Below are 22,877 nucleotides of genomic sequence, written 5' to 3'. Positions count from 1 at the left end.
TAAAATGTATAATTTCAACAAAAATTAAAAGTGTTTTAGCTCATTCTGAATGAGGTAAATGCTCTGTGGGTTCAGTCGTTCTGTTTTCTGCTTCCTGGTTTGTTGAGAGCATAAGAGTTCATCTTCTGACCAGGTAGAGGACGTTGCGATGTAGTTTTACTCGACTCAGGATCTGTTTCAAAGATTTATTTCATTTCCAAAAAAACTGTGCGAGTGAGACGTTTGAGTCTAAAGGAAAACCAGATCATGTCAGGAATCCTCGGGACGCTTTCAGGACAGGCAGACTGGTTCCGTATTTTCGGAGCAGATCTTTGGCCTGCTGTCGAAGGACGTCTGAGACGGAAGACGACTTGTCGAGATGCAAGAGAACAAGGCAACATTCCACCACATCTGGACGAGGAAACATCTGCAAGACAAAAACATGCAAAGGAGTTGTCCATTTCTTGGAGTTGTTGGTATCCAGACTTGCATTACCTTGATTGTGTTGGGAATGTTTTCCAGGGCCTGTTGGAGTTTGGACATCTTTGAGGACAAAGAGAGGAAAGTCTCCTCTTCCTCAGATCTGCAAAAAAGGAGGGAAACATCAGGAGGAAGAGCAACAGAGTCACTTTGGTCTGAAATGTTCCAAAGAATTTGACTTGTAAAACTCAAACCAGCTCCGCCATACAAGTCAAGTGTTATTACATCTAGGGTTGGGACTTTTAAAGACACAGTAAGCTTAATGAAAGATTTAACACAGCTGCTCAAATGTACAAATATGAGGCACAGCTTAACAAAATGTGAAACCTGATGAGGAAATTTTGTTTTAAATTTAGACCTTTTTTATGATTTTTTTAAGAGCCACTTCTCCAGATAACAAAAATGGAAATGAGCGAGAACAATCCTGACCGTTGCTCAACGCCTGAGGTTGCTGTCTGAAACGGACTGCCTTCCTGTTGGTTCCCAGAGTCCGTCTGTCCGTCCCGGACACGGCTGTGCTGCAGAACCATGGTGGACAGTCGCTCCTGGGTCTCTCTGACTGACCTCTGAGCGGCCTGACAGGCGGCGTGAGGCTCTGACAGAAGCACTGATGGCTCAAAGTCCAGTCCTTGAGAGCACCGCTCTTTCACCTCCGCCGCTCCTGCCTCGCTTCGGCTCGTCGTTGCTGCAGAAGCCGGGTCCGTTTTGGACCACCAAGTCCCTCCACCAGCACTCATACAGACGGTGGTAACAAACGGCCTGCAGGCTGCCAGCTTCAGCTTCAGAGAGGTGGAGTGTTTTGGAATGTTTCCTGGAAAATATCCTGACGTCACCTGTATGACAAACCGATCGATTAGTTAATATTAGGGCTGGGAGATAAATTCATTTTATCCGTTAATCTAATTTTTGGAACATCTGGATTTTTTTCCCCACTAGAGCTTTCCTTAGTTCAGAGTGATGTTAAATCGACCAAAGGCGCCATCTTGCTTGGGAAGGTGCCATATATTTGCACTATAAATTCAGGTATACTACAAGAATAGGATCATATTACAAGAATACAGCAGAATGACATTAATGTTGAAATAATAGCAGAATCATTTTACAAAAACTCTTACAAAAACAACCAAAAAAATAAAACATTATTCAGGCTATTTTTATTAAATGACTTCTCATATTTAAGAAGTTCTTCTAGCAGAGTTGCATTTATTCTGCTAATGACTATATTTTCATAATTAAAGACTCTTGTAGCTGGTCCCCAATACTCCATCGCACAACTCAGGAGGGATGACTGAAATAAGTCACTTTTGAAAATGGTTTCTGTCATCTTAATAAAAAAACCAAACAAATTTAAATCAGATTTGCTCTGAAAACAATCTAATTGTATTTTCAAACTGTATCACCCAGCTCTAATTATTATTAACTAAAATCTCTAGAATGATTTCAAATCAGCTTAAATAAAAGCTTGAAGCAGTACTGATACCTTCAGGGAACAGCAGCCGGCAGAACGCCGCAGAGACCTCAAAGTGTCCAGAGTCTCCGATCCAAGCCGCAGCCTGCCACAGCTCCGTCGTCAGCCGCCCGTCGTCGCTCAGCAGCCAGCTGAGCAGCGAGCGAGTCAGATGGACCGAGGAGTACAGCAGGACCTGAACATGGACAGAAATGGGTTTGTGTAATAAATTGAAATGAATAATTAACTTACAATTACTTGTCAATTAAAGGTTTCATAGGTCAAAATGAGCTCCAATCAATTAAAGCCTTCTTGGACATTATTTCAGAGTTGTAGTTTGGCCTCCACCCAGAAGCAGAGCTGGTTGATGCAGGAAAAATAAACGGCAGAGCCAAACCAGAACAAGAAAGAGAAGTTTCAGCATTTAGCAACCACAGATGGCTGCATGCATCTCTCTATTTCAAATATTTGTATTCTTTTCATTTTTTAATTCAGCAACCCAAGAGGTTCCTGTTTTGTGAATGCTCTCAGTGGGTGGTCTTCGCAGCGAACCTGTCTGAGGGGAATGCTGGCGCTCCGTGCCGGAGTCTCCACAGACTTCAGCTCTTCCAGAAGCGCGCTGATGCTCTGATCTCCAACTGAATTCAGGCAAATGTTAAACTCTTCCTCCCAGATGTCTCTTGCTCTGTCCTGCAGGGTGTTGGAACCGTTCAGGGTTGCCCACCGATGAGTGGAGACGCAGGAAGCCGGGGCGAGGACGCCGGAGTCCTCCAGCACCGTGGCCAGCAGCTCAGCCACACACAGATGGAGCCTGTGGGCCTGCAGGACACAAACTGCCACATTAAATCCTCTGAATACTTATAGAAAGGAGTGGATTCAGGATATGACAGACTCTGACCAGCAGGGGGCTCTGCGAGCTCAGAACCTCTTGCGCTCCGACCCAGTCCTGAGCAGCTGCCAGGTCTTTAGCGCATCTCAGAGCCAGCGTCTGGCCCAGAACTTCCTCTCCGGAAATTCTGGCCAGATCAGCCGCCGTCCTCAGAGACGGGGCGTCGTTCTTCCTGGCGATGACTTTGGCTGCGTCAAAACTGCAGCCGGCACCGAGGTAACTGAGTACAAACGTGGGAGGAGAGAAAATATAAACCCAGAATTCACAATCTGAATTCTGGGTCTAGTTCTGTGGTTCTGATTCGGACCATTTAGCGGCAGCAGATAAATGTCCGCCTTTTCTCCAGCACAGCAGCCCAGCAAGTGTAGAGATCCTTCAGCAGAGGCTGGTCTGCAGGCAGCCGGGCTTTCACCAGAGCAATGGCCTCCCTGAGGAACACCAGACCAGACGCAGAAACAGCACAAAAATCAACGGCATTAAAACTAAAGTCTGTGTCATAAATGTCCTGCTTCTCACTGTGCTTTTGGAAAGGCATTTATGTCACTTATTTCTAAACTTTTATTGATTTATTTGAACCTTTTTGTGTTTGGATCCACTCCTTAGATCTCCTTAGATCCATTTGCTAAATTACACTTTAGTCCCACCACCTCTATTATTTCAGCTGAAACATCTTCAGCAAAAGAAACTGAGGTGGATTAGCTTGCTAACAACTGACTGAGTCATCCAGGACATGTTACTGTGAAATAATTTGTTCTTCCCAGATGTTAAGCTGTTTGCATATCATGACAATCATGAAACTGTCCTACAGCAACCGTCTTCAGTCAGAAGTCACTTCAGATTTGTTCCGAGACTGACTGTTACTGCAGATTCTTCCTGCCCACAACATCAGCATTCACAAAGCCTTTTAGATAGGCTTCGTCAGAACATCAGTTAAATAAAGGAACATGAATTTCCACAACAGACTCGATCTTGTACACCCATTTCTTGTTTTATAAAGTCTTTGAAGCCATATGTTGTGCAATTATCCTAAAAGTGGAACCTAATGCCCATGATGAGTGGATGTAAACTTAAATTAAACAGAGAGCAACAGTAAGTTCCACAGACATCCTGGTGTGGAGCGGAGACATGAACCTGTAGAGCTTGTTGGACCTCAGCAGGTCCACAGCCTCGTACAGCTTGTTGATGGACAGCAGGTGGGACGCCGCCTTCAGGAACTGCTCCTGCAGACACAGCTGCTTGACGAAGGCCTCCACCGTACGGCTCCACACCTCGAAGCCAGCTGCACGAGGAGAAAAATAAAACCAAACTGTTTTATACTAGAATAAATCTAAAAGTCTCCTGTTCACCACTAGAGGGAGCCCTTGTGCACAGCAATAAAAGCACAGCCTGCTGAGGTGAAGCTGTTACCCATGGGAGCGATGGAGAGCAGGTGGTCGTTGAGCTCTCCTCTCTCTGTGGCGAGCTGCAGCGCCCCCTGCAGGTCTCCGCTCCACAGCCGCAGATACACCACAGAGTCGTAGTGGCCCGCCTCCACATGGCTCTTCTCTTAACAACAAGAGAAGAAAAATAGTTCAGGCTTCCACTCTGAACTTCTTAACATCCAGCAGCGGAAGAAGAGAAATCCCACAAACCTTCAGCCTCAAACATGCGGTACAGAGCCTCTCTGTCATGAAACAGACCCAGGTGGATATAATCTCCTCGACCAGGGACACAGCCTGCAGGTGGCGCTAAAAACACAAAAATGTTTTCATCAACGGGTTTTTGACCACTTTGTATGTAGTAACTTTTGCAAAATAAAGGAACAAATGTTTAGTGCATAAGTTAAAATATAGAACCTCAAATACAGCAATAACTATTCACACCCCTTGAACCTTTCCACATAATGTGACTTTATGTGACATAGAAACACAAAGTAGTGCAAACTGTGCACCTAATTGCTTTCAGACGTCACCAAATTATTAAACAGAATCAAGTTGTGTGCAATTTAAATCCAGATTTCCATTTGTGACATTTGCTGAAATGTAGAGGTGTAACGGCTACAGTTTTCTGGACAATCTTTATAAAGTCTGACCTGCTGATTCTGATTTTGGCCAATATCTGAAAAGTCGCAAAATGCAGCGACAAAATTGGAAACAGTGTGGTGATTATTGTTAACTGCTGATTTTGAGACCTCTGTGGAGGGAAACAAGCTCAGTTTCTCATTTAAGTGTTGGAAGACTGCAGCTCTCTCAAAATGAATCCTACTGTTATGTCGCGGGTCAAACTGACCCACAAATATTATTGCTGTGCCTCAGAAACGAACATAACAGGAGATCAGACATGATTAAGGAAATCAAGTCTGATCCATTGCTGCACCACTACTGAAATGTATTTTCAATGTCACTCAACCTGCTGCTTTCCATTTGTTTTTTTTGTTTAATAACATGAAACCAAATGAATGAAACCAACCAATCAGATGCCTTCAGTTATGGAGACAGATCAACAGGTGAGTAGATTTGTTTTGCTTTAGTTTAAAAACGTGTAAATATTTCTCTAGATGGATTGAAGACATGAACCCTCTGACTTTCAGCTTCTCACCACTGGAGTGTTTGACTGAAGCCAGAGTCAGGCAGTCCTGCAGCAGCTCCTCTTTGGGCCGGTGGTCCATGGATGTGCTGAGAGGCAACATAGAGCGAGGCTTCTTCTTCTTCATCAGGTCTGGAGAGGCAACACATGAAACATTATGAGATACTGACTTCCTCTCATTTTCACAACCAAGCTGATCAGTTCTTCATGTTTCACCCACCTGGTTTGTCTTTAGGTTTTGCAGCAGGAGTGAATTTCTTTGGTACCTCGTTAACTGCTAAGAATAACAAAATTGTTTCATGTAAAATAATAATTAAAACAAGTTCCCTTTACTGCACTTTGTTCACCTACCAGCTGGAGATTCCAGACTGTTTGTTGACCGGACTTCTTCCTCTTCGTCTTCCTCAGACAGACCCTGCTCTGCCTGCTTTCCTTCAGTCGCCGGCTCGCCGTTGATCTTCGGCTCTGCCGGTCCAACAGATCCTGACGCTGCCTTGCTCTTCTTCTTCTGCTTCTTTTCCTGCATCAGGACCATCTTCTTCCCTGAGATTAAAAGCAGCACAGCGTCACAGAAAGCTGTTTGTGTCGGCACACAGACCTGCTTCATGTCCGTGTCTACCTTTAGGAGGCTTGGTGAACTCCTGCTGGGAGACCTTCCACTCCTGCACTGTGAAGTCTTTCCCTCCAGTCCAGATCACATCTGGATCAGTTGGAGACCAGTCCACACACAGCAGATACCCAGTGTGACCGCGGTAGTTGGAGACAGCCGCTTCCTCCAGGACGTCCCACACCTACATGGAGAGACACCATTAAATATCACCGTCCTATTCAAACAGTTCAACTGGGTAAATGAACTGTAGGAAGATGTTTGTTCAGAGCTAAAGATAAATCTACCGGTATATGGACGGCTGATTGATGTTTAACTGCTAACTGACTTTTGAAAGAAGAGGTAGACGGTATAAGATTTCTTTCTTCCAACTACCTTTTTATTCAAAACTTCTGTTTGTAATGTGACATGTTCATTTTAAATGAACAAAATAACCAAATAAATAAATAAAATACAAATATCTCCCTATAGTTTCTTCTTCAAACCTGGAAAATACTTAATTCTATATAGTTCAGGACTGCATAGAAGGAAAGTAGCCAGACACATGTCCAGACCAACCTGAGCCGTGTCAGACGAGGTGGTGACGAGGCGGCTGTGGTGCGGACTCCAGGCCACGCTGGTGATTTTAGCCGTGTGACCACAGAGCCGGGCGTGATGCTCGTCAGCACCGCCGGGCTCTCCGGAGGATTCTCTGCAGAAAGCGAGATGATCAAATATACGCTGCCCACAGCTGGATGAAAGAAATAAACTAAACTTTGATTCCATGTGAAAGAAAACAAAATCTACAAATTACAACAAATTTAGAAAAATCTGTGCAAAACACAAGATACATAGTTCCAACTCACTGGGGACTCAAAAAAGCAACAAAACATTTTCCCCCTCTCATTTTCCCTGATGCGATGACACCCTGGGAGGAGAGCCATATTTCCAATATCAAAAACGAAGATGCTCCAGAACATCAGTTGAATTTTATGCCCTCTACCTCAGCAGTACCTGGTTGCATTGGCAACACTCTTCAGTGTGGATGTTATTGTGTAAAGATAAAAGGTCTCATCAGTGAGATGTTTATTCAGACTTTCAATGGATAACAGGAAGGCTGAAGAGTTGTGAAGATTTTTTGAAATGTCAAAGTTAAGGTTGGGATCTACATTCTCTGAATAAACATAGAATCTGTCAGTCACTAACTGCTAATCTGACATAATAAGGCAGCTTAAAATGTCAACTTAAACTATTTCCTTTTTTTTTTTTTTTTTTTAATTAAGGAATATTAAACACAACAATCTATAAAAAAAGGTCTGGAATAATGTTTTGATAGCTACAAATTCTTAAAGAGAAACTATAACCGCATGAGATCAGGATCGAGAAGAAATACCAATAAATGAATGGAGGAAAAGACATTTCTGAAAACAACAAGAAGATGTTTCCAACCAATGACAGAGCGGAGGTCGTGGACGTAGACGACGGCGTTGCTGGAGCCTGAGGCCAGCAGACAGTGGAGCTCCGGTGCAGTGCCGTGGCCGTGGTGCCATCGCAGCGTGTTGATGATCTTGTGGTGCTGCTGGATGCTGCACAGCAGCAACAGACTGGGAGCCTGATACACATCAATGCTCCTGCAGGGGAAACAAAACGCTCAGATGTTCAGAAGGTGTGCAGGTATGAGTCACCAGATTCATCACAATATCACATCGATTTAGTTGGATAACAATACAATGTTTGCTGATACGTCTGTCACGATATGATTTAATTCATAAAACTGTAATCAATATATCATATACCCACTTACCACCTATTCCAACTCACAAACAATAACTAAAATATGACGACTATTTTCTTACTAAGCATTGTAGTAAAAAGTAAAAAATTCAAAATAAGGAAATATTTTAAACTTGATGACACAGATTGATATTTATATTTTTGCATCAACGTAATTGGATCATTAATCATTTAACCGATATAAATCAATGCATTGCTTCTCCTCTAGTTTATAACAGATTCATTTAGAAGAAATTTGTTATGATCCTAACAATGTAACTCCAGAAGGAGTTGTATCCCTTCTCTAGTTAAACAACTTACAATAATTTATTGAAAACTAATTCTATTGAGGAAACTGAAACTATATCACCGCCTCTTTTTTTTAACCTTTTCTGGCTTAGAATGCCACAAATATCCTGAACTAAAGTTGAATCAGTAAAGTAATTTGGTTGAGACTAGAAACATACAACAAAAAAATCAAAAAAAAAATACATAAATACTAAAACTAAAAAATCTCAATGACCCTTCGACGACTCTGAATTTACTGGTCCTGTTTCTGAACTTTAAATGAACGCAGAAATAAATACGAAGCCTCAACAGCTCAAATAGAACTAATCTCCTGATCCTGTGGGTAAACAGATTTGAGTCACTCACCCATCCTCGTTGCCGATGGCGACAACCTTCCCATCCGGCTTCCAGCTGAGGTCCGTGTGTGGAGACAACTTGTGCTGTTTGAAAGCAGGAGAGGTTCAGTAGAAACAAGACAGAACAGGGTTTCTTTTTTAAACGTTCAGCTAAAAACAAAATCAGAAATGAGTTAAGATTTTACTTTTGCCATCCTGATGACACACACACACCCCACACACACCCCACCTGGATGTTGTTGGTGTCTCTGATGAGCTTGTCGATGTCTGACGCCTCTCCGTTCAGCCTGGCTGGGTCGTGCTGCAGGATGACGCCCTCGCCGGCGCAGCTGTACAGACTGTAGCTCTGCTTTCCTTCGGCACCTAAATGTCACACAAACATGTCTCTCAGACCAGCATCAAAATTTTCAGGTTAAAGTTTTCTTGATTTTGATGTCAGAGTTAGCAGGGACTCACCAAACGACAGCGGGGGCACTGGGGGCCCCCAGGACAATGTGTACACAGTCTTCCTGTGATAGGAGCTCGATATCTGAGGAGGCCTGCAGGAGAACAAGCAGCCAATCAGAGAGAGAGAGGATGGTGACGCTGCAGGAAAATGAGCCAAAGGGTTTGGAAGGTGAAAGACACTTTTTCAGTCTTTTGTTATGAACGGATACAAAAACACATGAAATTACCTTCTGGAACCAGTGGTCAAAAACAATCAGGAGAAGGAGGAAGTTTGGAGTGAATAATACAAATCCTGCCATAGAGGATCTTACTTGTTGGAAAAGACGTCGTAGATCCCAACTTTCCCATCATCGGTTCCAAAAGCCAAAGATCCCTCTTTTTTTGGGTGCCACGCCAGCTGCAATTAAAGCAAAACGTAATTGATGTTTTTCATCTCTAGAACCTTTACTGTAAGGAAGTGGTTTTAAAAAGTTCACCCGTCTGCTAAAAAAATGGAAAGTCTTATTTTATATATATTTTCAAACTGTTCGAGCTCTAATGTGACCCATGTCCTTCACAGGACAGGTTCAAGGCTGACCACATCCTCGTGCATCATGATGATGCATGATGATGTTTCACTCAGGGTGCAGTTTTACTGTGGTCTCGTGCTTTTGAACCACACAGAGTTGGAAAACTGTAGGATACCCACAGCTACGTCTTACCGCTGTGACCTTGGACTTGATGCCCTGCCAGAAAGATCTGACGTCGTACTGGTTCTGGGTGCTTAGCGTATTCCACACTCGGATCAGGTTGTCCCCAACGCCAAGCGCCAGACAGCTGACGCCCACCGGGGAGAAGGTCAGGGTGTAGACGTGGCCCCCCAGGGTGGGCAGGGTCCAACAGCAGCTCAGAGAGTCCAGGTCCCAGCATTTAATCTGAACCAGAGGCAAAAAAAAAAAGAGAACAACTTAATCCTCTTCAACCCACCTAATCTGTCTGGGGTTGCTGCAGTCTAAAGAAGCACAAACAAACATGGATTTTATGCTGGATTAAAAAAAGAGCATTAGTTCCATTTAAATTTCTAATGTGACATAACTTTTGTTATAAAAGTTTTACTTTTAACAAACAGTTTCTCAATATCCAGGTTACAGGTAAAACATTTATCTTTGGCTGGAGAAAAAGAACTTTTAAAGTTTTCTGTTTTTTTTATTTACATTAAGAAGCAGTAAAGTTGAATATTTATTCCTTTTCACGTGGATTAAATTAAAAGTAATTTCCCCATTTTTTTTTTTTAACGTCTTTTACCATTTTTTTATTTCTAGAACAATTTGTAAAAGTTTAAAAACTCTTAGAGACAACTCCTTTTTTCCCCCAAAGACCTCAGCATTCAAAGATCAAGCAAAACAAAAGTAGGCCATTTAAAGGTAAAACTTTAGTTATCTTTGGGGTGGAAGCCAGGGACACACCTCTCTATCCATGGATGTACTGATGAGAATCTCTCGGCCGTCCTGCAGCTGAACAGAACTCATGTTGAAGACGATCCGGCTGTGGTTCTGACCCTCAGACGACGATCCAAACAGACTCCACTTCTGCTTCCCATTCTTGGCCAAATCCCACATTGCCAACTCACCGCTGGAGTGGGAGGAACATTTAAATGTCAGGTTGAGCGCTTCAGCAGGAAAGAATTCAACAATATAAACACCGCCTTACGTTTGTCAGCAATATAAATAAAATAGCCTTAATATTAAATTTATTTAATTTATGACTTTGTTTCTTTGTACAATTTCAGTTTTCTGGCACAAAATTTGTATTCAAAGAGTCCTGCATCATAATGCCGGCCACTAATAGGGTTTCCAGAGTATTTGAAACAGAGAAAGGCCTCCAACAAGTTCAACTCTTAGTTTCCTTGATAAGAGCACATGGCACTAGTCAAAGTGTTAGTTCTGAAAATAATTCTTCAATATAGTTTTAATTAAAAGATTCATTTTATTGTTATTTCTGCTACTTATTCCTGAGATTAATAACACTCATCTTATTCTAAACATTTATGCCTCCTGTGTGTCCCAACCCGCCCTTAGGAAAACTTCTGACCTGAAGCAGCTGGAAACGAGCTGCGTCGCTCGTCCCTTTGGCCAGTGGACGTTGAGCCAGATCCTCTCTTTCACCCCGGGGTCGACAGCAGAGCCTCTTCTCTTTAGAAATGGCAGCTTCAACGTCATCATGCCTGTCAGAAGAGGAGGAGAAAACATGAAGGGATTTAGGGTTTAAATTCACAGCAGAGAGGAGCTGGAAATGAAAGAAAATGTGATTTCATCCTAAAATGTCTAAACTTCCTCATTGATATTATTGGCATACTAAAAATAAATTCAAAACTAAATACTGAATTAAAGAAAAGTTTGAAGCATTTTCATCCTTCAGAAACCTCATCCCTCACCTTTTCCCTTAGCAGTGCTCCAGATCCTCACCGTCTGGTCTTTGCTTCCAGAAGCCAGGAAGCAGCCTGATTCTTCCCCAGCTGAAACTCCATTTGTTGCTGAAACACAATAAATGCGAGACTTAAATTAAAACCAAAACAGCAGCGCTTCAGATGTTTTTTTGGCTGGCAGGATAAAGTTACCATCATGGTCCTCAGCTCTGGTGTAGAGTGTGTCCTCCCGACCAGCGGAGACCACGCCAGCGAGTGGATCTCGTTGTCATGTCCTCGGAGGCGTTGCATCACCTCGCCTTTTTACTAATGTCAATCAGCACGATCATCCCGTCTTTGTACCTGCAGTAGTTTAGTTGTCGTCATTGTAACATAAGTTCCACTGAACCATTGATTTTTGTTAAAAGTGACCCTTTTGATGCTTCTTTTTACAAAACAACGTCATTACATTTTTTACATAAAATTGTTCTTAGATAATTAGATTTTGATCCATTTCATGCTCCTTTCAGAATTAATTGTTTTAGGGCCTCTTGTCACTTTAAATCAAAATAAGGCCTAGTTTTTTTTATCTGCTAGGCCAGATTAATTTTTCTGGATGCTAAATAACGGGCTGAGGTTACTAGTTGAGGGCTGGGCTCTGCTGGGGTTGCTAGGTAACATAGAGGTGTCTGTTGATTGTGACTCAATATTCGGGAGGTTTTTGAAGCGGCTCATTTTGTAACCAAACTCACACTTTAGTTTGGGTTTTAAACTCTGTAACCCCTTAAAAGCCACCATCTTGAACTCTAAACTGAGAGGTGATGTATGATGATCTACCCACCCAACAGCCACAGACTTCCAGCTGTGAGGAGAGCAGGTGAGACAGAAGATGGTCCTCGGCTCAGGGAAGAAGCTGGCCGTGTCGCCGGTGTGGAACCAGTGGCAGACCACCACTCCCTTCTCGTCACCTGACACCACCAGGTTTTTATCCGCAGGGGACCAGTGCACCGCTGAGATGGGGCTCTGTAACACACAATCCAGTATTTAGCAAAAAACTATACCCAAGAACAGGGGTGGGCGATCCTGGTCCTGGAGGGCCTGTGTCCTGCAACTCTTAGAGTCTCCCTGGTCCAACACACCTGAATCCAACAGCTGAATCACCTCCTAAGTGTGGTCAAGTTCTCCAGAGTTCTGCTAATGACCTCATAATTTTACTCAGGTGTGTTGAAGTAGAGATACATCTAAAAGTTGCAGGACATCGGCCCTCGAGGCCTGGAGTTGCCCACCCGTGCCCAAACATATCTAAAGGTTGCAGGTGAGGCAGCGGCCAGCAGAATCATACTAAGCTAACCTGATGAGGTGCATTTTTTCTGATCAACGTTTTGTTATTAGAGTCCCAGAAGCGTACAGTGCCATCAGTGGACGAGCTGACACAAATGTGACTCTGCTCAGGGTGCTGGCAGAACGAAAAGCCAGACACCAAGTCCCTGTGGCCCACGAGTTCACCTGCAAAACACAAACAAAGCATTTCATTCATTAATGAGCCTTTGGGCTCTAGTTTTCAACCACTCAGAAATGATCAGAACTCTCCCACTCTGTAGGATCATGCAGGCTTTTCTAGAGCAGAAATCCTCCCCCTGAACTCTGATATGAAACTGGTTCCTGCTTTCAAAATAATGAGGAAAAAAATCCTTGTTTATGAAAATGCCTTTTTGGGGTCAAACCAAGCATTTTTATAAACATTTTCAAAACAGGACAAAGTGAGAAATAGAATAATTAAAACTGCTCCTGGAAACAGATTTCTGAAAACTGGTTCCAAGAAATTCTGTTATGAGGTTGCTTCAGTCCAAATAATGGGGGCAATAGAATGGCCCAAGAAAAGTTTATGAACTTAAAATAACGGATGTCAAAAAAGTCCTGGCAAAAAGTCAAAATAATAAAATATTAATAAGAAGAACTGAAAGAAAATACACACTGGTCCTGGAAAAGCTTCCTACAGTCGAAAACAGCCAGGAAAACAGCTCTAGAAAACTGTCCTGGTTCATGAAAAATATCTCCTTCATAGAAAGGCTGGGAGGCAGATGAGGAAGGGAATGGTTTCTATCCAAAATAAATAAATGAATGAAAATCAGATTGATCTGATTGAAAATCAGAATCAAATAGTTTGGTTCCAAGGACATGAGATCCCCAAAAAAGGTAAACAGTGGATATAAAAGATTTAATTATAAGAAAACTTCCTGCAGAAGACAAAAAAAAAATAGGGGGACTGAATAATTGCCCTATTAAAAAATAATCTGTTTTTTGTAGAAGGTTCCTATGGGTCAGGGTGTCCTGCTGCAGTTCTCCAGCCCTGGTGTCCGGCCAGTTTTGCTGAGTCTCTGCTCCAACACAGCTGCTCAGCACGTCATGATTAATAAATAAAATAATAAATGTTCTACAAAGGTCTGCTGATGAGCCATCATTTCAGTCAGGTATAATGAATTAGGTATAAAACTAAAACATGCCGGATACCACGAGATCTGACTTTGGACACAACTGCTCTAGACTAAATAGCAGTTGCAAAAAGATGCCTAAATGTGAAAGCACCCAAAACAGATGACAGAATTCCAAGCAACTTAAAAAAATCAGTCATTAAAGTTATCACAAGGAGAAAGCTACTGTGGAAAAAGTTCAAAGCAGATTTTTGAACCAATTGTCCCAGAGAACTAATCACTAAGCCTCGTGATTTGTGGAGTTGTGAGAACAGACTCACCTGTAACCCTGCATGAAGCAGCAGAAACGTCAATCAGGTAGATTACGCTTTTGGCTCCGACTCCCAGCAAACCGCTGCTGCTGACATCACTGCAGCGCGAGCTGTACCAGTTAGGAGAGGCGGGAAGAGACCTCGCACGCATGGCGCCTCAGACACTTTAGATAAACGTTAAATTTATTTCATAATTGTAAGTTTAAATAAACTAAAATAAAAACTCCTCACATGCTGCCTGGAGGGTTCCAGTCGCAACGTTAAGGAGCAGCGTGTTGTCGCAAAAACCCTGTCTCGAGTACGGAATCCTAATAGGGTCAAACCGCACCGAGTTTGCCGTTTTTTAAACCCGGATTTAAAGGTTGTACCAGTTTGTGTTGCCATACCAAGTGTTGCCAAACAGAATTATACATTTATACGTCCATTTCTACATGTAATTGTAATAACGATATTAAACACCAAATAGATAAATGCTGCTACCGTAAAGATGCTGTTGTGACGTCGTGAAGTGATCCAATATGGCGGCGACAATGTCAGGTCGTGGTAAGTCAACTTTCTTTATTTGTAAAAACGGCAATTTGTTTGCTTAATGTGTATATTTTTCAAATCTTGATGTTTTTTTCAGGCGTCGCCTTCATTAGGAGCATAGGTGGGTCGCTACACTTGAGGTAAGGGCATTATATATCTATTAGCCGTGAAGCTGCTGTCTGAGAGGATGAACTGAACAGTTTTAATACTAAATCATGTCTGTCATTTTGTGGTAATCCTTTCTAACATGTAACATTTGTATTTTGAACACTCCTTTAAATCGTATTTAAAAAACCAAGCACATGATCTAGTACATGGCTATTTCACACACTCTGTACTATGGCTATGCTATAGTACACAGCCATAGTACATAGGCTGTGTACTATTGCAGCCTATGTACTTTGCGTACATAGGCTGCCAGAGCTATTGATTGGAGAGCTGTGACAATCAATAGCTTTACTATTGATAGTCGCAGCAATTTTTGATCAGCTTTGGTTTAAAATGCAAAATACTTAAACTGGCCAAAACCAGAACCAGACAATATGCTGTTTACATAATCTTTATTGCATAAATTGTAACTTGTGAAACCTTTGCTCCATTCGTAAAAACACACTAAACTGCAATTTAAGACATAAGTACCACTTTAGACGGAATAGATGATTAAAAACTGCTGTTCTAATTGTTTTTATTTATAGTCATATTGTTCATATTATTCACATGTCATGATTGGTGAAATTATTTAAAGTATTTAAGATCTACTATTCTACTCCAAATAAATGTTGAGATCTGAAATTTTCTGGGTTAAATGTTCTCTTTTGTATCTTTCTTTTAAGATTATTTGGATTACATGGATTAAAACTAGTGGAATAAGTTTGGTTTTTAAGCAGGGCATCATTTAAAATTTCTTAAATGCAGCTGAGTAAAGATTCTGTGAGCTTTTCTTTGGGAATCTTCACAAATTGTTGAAAAGCTGTTAATACAGCTATTAATTACAATTTGAACTGACAACTTGTCAACTAATATTTGTCAGCTATTTAGTTGCTCAAAGTGAAGTAATAATTGTAAATGTTAAAAGTTTGAACATTTCTGTCATAATTTAAAATAAATTGACAGGACATAATTTCTGTCATAATTTGTTCCGTTTATATTTTCAAAACTTCCCACTGTCTGATCAATTTCCGAAAGTTGTAGCATATCATGCTTTTTGTAATTCACAAGGTAAATTCTGCCTCCACTAAATTTTTCTCTTCCCTCTTTTATCGCCATGGTTACAGGTTGCAGGTTCTTGGTGGCGCATCGCAGCAGCTCTCATGTCTCCACACGAGCGTTTCATTAAATGAAAAACACTGGGAGAAGAACAACCGGAAAGTATATCCTCCTCAGCTGCCGGATGAGCCTCGCAGACCTGCAGTGAGTTTCTTCACTGGTTAAAATGAAACCGTGGATGAGCAGAACACCTGCTGTTACTGTAACATTTTTCTAACATGATGTTTGTCTGCAGGAAGTTTATCACAGCAGGAGGCAAATAAAGTACAGCAAAGACAAGATGTGGTATTTGGCCAAGATGGTGAGACTCGCAGCAGAAACCTGGGATAAAACCTCTGAAAAAGTTGGAACATTATTTTGTAAATGCATCAAAATGTAATTTGTTAATAAGAAAATAAACTGTTATCAATTTCTCCTGATGTTGTTAATATAGACAAATGAAGAGTTTGATGTTAGAGGCACAAAAAACTTAGGAGATTTCTGTCTGTTTTGTCAAACTGTTTGGGGTCTGAGGCTTTCCAGACTACTCTGCCCACATTTGAACAATTTTCCCTTTATCTTTTAATCGTAGCCTTAATTTATAGCCTGAGTGCTTAGATACTGCAACCTCAAATTAAATAGAAAGATTATTTCCAATCTGAATTGTATTCCTTACAGATCAGGGGGATGAGCATCGACGAGGCCATCGCTCAGCTGGAATTCAACGACAAGAAAGGAGCAAAGGTCATGAGAGAGGTTTGTGGTTGCACCTGATTGGATTTTGGTGGGAAAAAAAATGTCTGCATGAGTTTGAGAGTTGCTCTTTGCTTGTTTCAGGTTCTTCTTGAAGCTCAAGAGATGGCGGTCAAGAATCACAATGTGGAGTATAAATCCAACCTCTACGTTGGTGAGTATCTGCAACCACAGCAAAATACACATTTAAATCGACAACCAAAAACCAACAGAAGTTAATGTTCAGTTCAGATGTAGTTTGGTCACGTGCAGAGCAGGGAAGGTTGCATTTCTGAAACAAAATTGGTGCTCAACTGTTTTCATAAACGACACGTAAAACTGAGATTTCACGAAAAATATTTCACAAAACAGAATTTTAAAATATCAGAACAAAACATTGTAGTTGCTACACAGTCTTAAATCTAAAACCATGTTCAGTTGCTATATCCAAGGTTTGTCTAATTAAAATGTTAAACTTTGTACGTATGTAGAAGTTTAACTAGTGATATTCAAGACTAGTGAGGCATAGACTGCTTTGGAGTGAGATGCACAATTTTATGAAGTTTTATTTTCTTTGTCTTCAGTCTTCAATGCATAGTAGAAGAAGAGTATGCAGAGACATCACTCTGTTAGCTATTGTCCCTTTAGGACTCAGCACTGCCCCCTCTGAGTGCTGCATGGTACTTTCAACCTCATCCTGTGCATGCTCAGTGCACATTTATGACCAATCAAAAAGATTAAGGCAAATGCAACCATATATATATATATATATATATAAATCTTAAATCTTTTCTCCGGTCGTTTCTTCTTCTTCCCTTCAGCCGAGTCATTCTCCGGCAAAGGGAAGTACCTGAAGAGGATACGTTACCATGGTAGAGGCATGTTTGGCATCATGGACAAGGTTTACTGTCACTACTTTGTCAAGCTGGTGGAGGGCTTGCCACCCAAACCGGAGGAGAGGACGGGCTTTGATCAAGCCAAAGAGTACGTCCAAGGCCTCAAGAATCGGACCATCATCCACAGCCTGTAGATCACCCAGCCTTCATCTGCTGTTTGTGTGTCATTTTATATTTGTAAATAAATAAAAATTAATTAAAACACAATAAAATGTGCTTTTTATTTGATTTCCTTTTTTAAGCTTTGAGGTTTTTATGACTATCTGCCGTTTCTTTTCTAAAATAAGACAAAAAAATCGGAGGAATTCTTTCCTCACTAGTTCTGATGGTTCAAGCTGTACTGGAAGCAGCTTTAATGTGTAGCCATTAGACATAATGAAGCAGTAATGGTTCTTGGATCCTGTTTGAAAATGCTCATTAGCGATGCCTTCAGTCAACACCACGGGGTTTCTACACAGCCTGGGAAAGTATGGGATTTAATTTAGGTTGTGTCCTGGTCTGAATAAGTCCTAAAAAAGTAAAAAAAAAACCATGAAGTATAAACACCTGTACATTGTTCAGAGGAATGTGTGACCAGAAGACCTCATGCTTCATAAGAACAAGTGGAGAACCTCTGAAAAGTTCAAACAAGCAGAAAAGAAATGCTACACAGAATTTGTCAAGAACAAGCTACTGCTTGTATCTGATGTCACTGTTAGAAAAAAATCCAAAACTCAAACACAGATGCAAGATAACATTTCATTCAGGATTCAAACAAAATATATCATCCATGTTTTCAGACGCATATTTCCCCTTTACAGATGACTACATGAAAGGAAGAAAATCATTTTGTTCTTTCACCTCTGGGAGAGAGGAATGTCTGTTCTCTGGTGGAGTGTAAATAGATCCCAAAAATAATTTATTCAGACTTCTCTATCCTAATATCTAAAATATGTGTTCATCTATCCAACTCTTTGCTGAGATCCATTTCTATTATCTATTTCTCATCTATTTTCCCATCAATACATCTACCCATCATGATTTTTACAGGTGTGATAATTACAGAAATGTCACATAAATTTGAGCAAACTTCTATACTTCGTACTTTAAAAATTACTGAAAACTCTGGAGATGTAAGCCAGGAATACAATTTTTTACATGTTGTCCAAGGAAGCCACCTGACTGAATCCTCCCTCATTGCTCTCCATCATTCTGAACAACCACAAGGTGACAGTCGAGAGGAACAACTCCTTTCAACAGAAATAACCTTCAGCAGAAGAGAAAAACTGGACCAGGTACACTTTCCATGGAAGAAAATAAAGAAAACGCAAAGTTTACTACAGCAGTAGTTACATCATTTTGCAGTTTAACATTTAAATAAGTATAATTGTGTACAGCTCTGCCTTCATGATGCCCCTCCCCCAACAGCAGCACATTTGCAGCCATCAAAGAAAGCAGACGGAGCACAAACATCCCACTGCAGCTCTGTTTGGGAGCCTATTTTGATCCGACAACCGTAAATAGAGCCTTAAGTGTGTGCCAGTTGCTCTGTCACTGCTTCACCCTGATGGGTTTGGTGGCTGTGTCAGTGTGACAGCAGTCAGCACTCCTCCTCCTCCTCCGAGTCCAAAACCTGTCAGCATCAATGATCGTCAGCTCGTCACTTCGACCAAAGCTCTGCAAGAAGAAAGATTCAGGACTTTTTCATGAAATACAGAAAATTATTATTATTTTTTTTTTATTCTCTGTCTTAGATTGAGATGAATGGACACTTTTTGATTTTAAAATGAGGTTTTATAAGAGCTGGGGAAAAATGTTGCTGTAAAGGTCTAAAACGTAACGAAAATCTAACTTTATTAGACGGGACTTTTTCAGTTTTGTCTCTTATTTCTTACAGTACTGTTACATCAGATTCTAAGGGTATCATAATTGTAGCAAATATCAGGTATCAGAATCTCTGCTTCATTCTCAGCTTCACTAGATGCTATGCTGATAAATTCTTCAGAACGGAGTACCTGATGAGAACCCACACAGGACTGGGGAGAACACGCAAACTGCATGCAGAAAAAGACTGAGGCCAAGGATCCTTTTGTTGCATAGCAACAATGCTACTAATTGTTCCACCGTGCAATTTAAACAGGTCAGTGAAAATGCAATTTAGACAAGGCATGAATTTCATCTTTCCAGGAGGTTAAAAATATTTCAAATATTCATTTAGAATTAACATTTATCAAGAAAAAAATAATATCTAATACAAATCCTTTATTGTCTGCTTGCTATTGTATGACAAACAAAAAGAGAAAGGTTTCATTGATCATCTTCTTTTTCTGTTTTTTCTTTTTTTTTTAAATATTTTTATTAGAGCCATTCAATCAGATTGCAATATGTCTTATTGTACATATATTTTGACACATTTGATGATGTAATGCTGACAAAATGGTGCATCAAATAATGCAACACAGTTCACTATTTTCAGGTTTATTTTTAACAGAAGAAAAACTTGGGAAAAAAATAAAGAAACTCAATTCAATAAAAAAATAGAAGAAACAAAAATAACCAACCTTCCTTCACATCTCATCTTTCAAAAGTCAAGTTTTCTAACAATTTAGTTGAAGAGAGGAGCTTAAAAGAAGTAAATAAAACAAGGACAAGCTTCAATTGATTATTTTGGCAATTGAGTGATTTCTGTTTCTTTTAGTCTTATTTCAGTTTCTATAATTATCAGTTCACTATTTCTTTATGCGTCTTATTTTTTTATTGTTTACTTTCTGGGCTTTTGACTTTAAAGGATATTAATATTCACGTCACTTCTCAGATTAAATAAATGCTTATGGCATTTGTTTGTTTATTTCTTCCCGTTTTCTGATTTCACTGCCCTTACATTTGAAGTTATTTGTAAAATGTGGAGCCTTTTGGGTTTTTATCTGTTTATTCAAAGGCCATCCCTTGAATTTGTCTGCTTCATTCTCAACTTCACTAGATGTTATGCTGCTAACAAATTGAATTGAAAGGAAAAGGAAACAGCCCTCAGAGAACAAACTCCGAACCTGAAAGCATTCCGTCTTTGGAAATGTGTGTTTTCTAAAAGGTCACGGTGTCTCATTGTTTTCCAGGCCCAGAGCTTCAATCTCCGCTGATCCTAATTGGCCTTTAGTTTCCTGCTCCTGATGTGACCGGTCCAGTTTGTGTGTCCGCCCGTCACCGCGTCCATCCAAAGCTCTTGTCAGCTCTGAACAGCTTTGAGTGCATTTTCAAATGAAATGCCATCTGCTGGCCCCAATTTCAGCAGACAAGTGCCCCCAATCTCGGTTGGAGGCCGCCTCGGTCCCTCCGCACAAAACACTGCAGACTTCTGAAAAGAGCAGGCAGCTTCATCTTCTTCCTCTCATCCTCTTCCTCATCCTCTTTTTAACAGCACAACTTTTTCTACCCGGCTGCTTCATCTTCATTTCTCTGAGATTATCCACAAACAAACTCTAAGGCACATATTTAACATCCATTTACTCTCATGCAAAAATGATAGAGGACAGAAATTTTATTTCAACTACGAAAACTATTAATTAAAATTAATTGTTGTAATTTATTATCATTTGAAACATTATTAATTAATGTACTAGAAAGGAAATGCCAAAAAAATTGCAGTTAAATATAGAATAGAATAATTCATTTTTAGAACAGCAACAGTGACAGCAACACACATTAAACAATAAAGATTAAAGATATCTGTATTATAAGCATGAAATCTTTAAAACATAAACTTTTAAGGATAAATAACCAACTTAAAATATAAGTTGTTCATTTTGTGTTCTAAAAAAATGCTGACTTTGCACATTTGATTTGCACGTGTTGGGGATGTCTTCACTTAGCCACTTTCAATACCAGACAGAAAAATTTATTTTTGTATTGGCATAATCCAATAGGTCTGAAATATGAGAAGAGTTGTTGTTATTGTTAGTATAAGGTGCAGATTAATACTCCACCTCATACTAACTATACTAACCCTCAGGTGTTCCGAAAAAAAAATTATTGGATCAATCTCTACCTGCTAAGTTTTCTTTTCATATTTTCCTTTAGTTGATTTTTAACTTTGACATTCAAGTTTTTTTTTCCAAAATGGTTTTATGTTCTCACCAGGCTTTATGTCAAGATAATTATCCTCGACCAACACTTATGTGGTTATTCCTAAGAAGAAAAACTAGTTAGCTAGTTAGTTAGTTAACTAACCCTAGACCTAACCCAAAATAAACAATAAGATTCTCCATTTCAGAGGAATCTCATTTCCATTATGCACTAAAGATTGCCTGATTTTCTTCAGCTTGTGGAACAAGTAGACAGTAGCACACAAAGTTGAACATTGGTGGTGGGAATTTTCTATAATGTATCTCTGAAGCTTCATTTTGACATCCATGTCGTGATCATCATCATTCAGAGGTCAGCTGTTTTTCAAAACACTGGGCAAAAAAGAAAATTTAAAAAGCGCAAACAGCTTTTACAATACAAAATGAAACAAGGAACAAAATTAGAAGAAACCATGTTGTGGTTTGATGAATTTGGTGGTTTCATCTAGTTCCCTTAAATGAGCCATAGTATCTGAACAAAAGAGAATATACTCATAGATTCCAGAATAAGAAGTCTTAAGTCAAATTGTAGGTTTTTTGAAATATTTAACATTTCAGAATTCACATAAATAAATGATAAAAATTTTAGAAACTGTGCTCCTAACCATCTCTGTGGCCCCAACATCTCTCCACAGGGAGGCCATGGTGGAGTTCAGTGGTTATATGAACTAAATTATGTACCGTCTCTTTCCAAGCATGAGCTCCTCCAGCAATAAGACAAGAAAATGTGCTGCCAGCGTTGGGAATTGACTGGAAGAACAAGTCAAATAGTCTTTAGGATTATATTATTCATGACAAGTGAAATTGTGCATTGAAAATACCCTGTATGCAACTCCCCCCACTCCCACCACACACACACACACACACACACACACGCACACACACACACCTTGATGAAAAACCCGGATGCCACGACGCTTCCTTTCATTTGTCTTTAATGTCGGTTGTTGGTCAACACACAGCTTGGCCCGATGGAGGCTCAGACTGAGAAACTAATAGAAATCAGAAGCCAGTTGTGCCAGCAGCGCCTTGGGGTGTTATTCATTTCCTTTTAACTTTTCTATTTTATGTGTCCCCCCCCCAACCTTCTCTTTCTCTCTCCATCTCTGTGGTGGCGATGGTGTGCAGAGAACGACAGCAGCAGAATAAGTGTTTTAACTCCCAAATGAAATCTTTTGGCAGAAACAGCACAGAACTGGCTGTCTGCTGGCCGACGGTGGGAGCTTTGCCCTTGAGAAACAAATCCAGACACGCTACACTTTGTTGGTTTTGCAGACGGCCTCCACAGAGGATACACTCCCCAGATTTTCTGCTAAAGAAAACCTCAATGTTTTATCTTTTTGAGATTTGCTTTAAAATACTATCCAAGCAATATAAATCTGAAATATCTCATAAAAACCCCTTGATAGTTGAAGACAGAAAATTTTTATGTTTTAGCAGATT

At 40.3% G+C, this 22,877-nt stretch overlaps 1 protein-coding gene and 1 pseudogene across 1 annotated transcript; one reads left to right on the top strand and one right to left on the bottom strand.

Moving 5' to 3' along the window:
• Positions 1-244: 244 nt before the first annotated feature.
• Positions 245-14,087, bottom strand: LOC122845299 (annotated as a pseudogene).
• A 103-nt stretch (positions 14,088-14,190) lies between these two features.
• Positions 14,191-17,544, top strand: LOC122845302 (39S ribosomal protein L22, mitochondrial-like). The gene is made up of 8 exons (XM_044141507.1): positions 14,191-14,297; positions 14,403-14,479; positions 14,562-14,604; positions 15,739-15,874; positions 15,966-16,031; positions 16,388-16,465; positions 16,547-16,616; positions 17,263-17,544. Exons 2-8 carry the CDS (start codon positions 14,455-14,457, stop codon positions 17,469-17,471), a joined length of 627 nt encoding a protein of 208 aa, XP_043997442.1. The 5' UTR covers positions 14,191-14,297; positions 14,403-14,454; the 3' UTR covers positions 17,472-17,544.
• Positions 17,545-22,877: the final 5,333 nt, after the last annotated feature.

This window comes from Gambusia affinis, linkage group LG15, assembly GCF_019740435.1.
Source record: "Gambusia affinis linkage group LG15, SWU_Gaff_1.0, whole genome shotgun sequence".
Taxonomy (NCBI): domain Eukaryota; kingdom Metazoa; phylum Chordata; class Actinopteri; order Cyprinodontiformes; family Poeciliidae; genus Gambusia; species Gambusia affinis.
Note: the sequence above shows the minus strand (reverse complement) of the source record. Positions and strands in the feature narration are given on the sequence as shown.

Coding starts and splice junctions, on each gene's coding strand:
- LOC122845302 (XM_044141507.1), top strand. CDS start 14,455: ATGGCGGCGACAATGTCAGGTCGTG. Junction 14,605..15,738: donor GGTGGGTCGCTACACTTGAG/GTAAGGGCATTA, acceptor CCATGGTTACAG/GTTGCAGGTTCTTGGTGGCG. Junction 16,466..16,546: donor GAGCAAAGGTCATGAGAGAG/GTTTGTGGTTGC, acceptor TGCTTGTTTCAG/GTTCTTCTTGAAGCTCAAGA.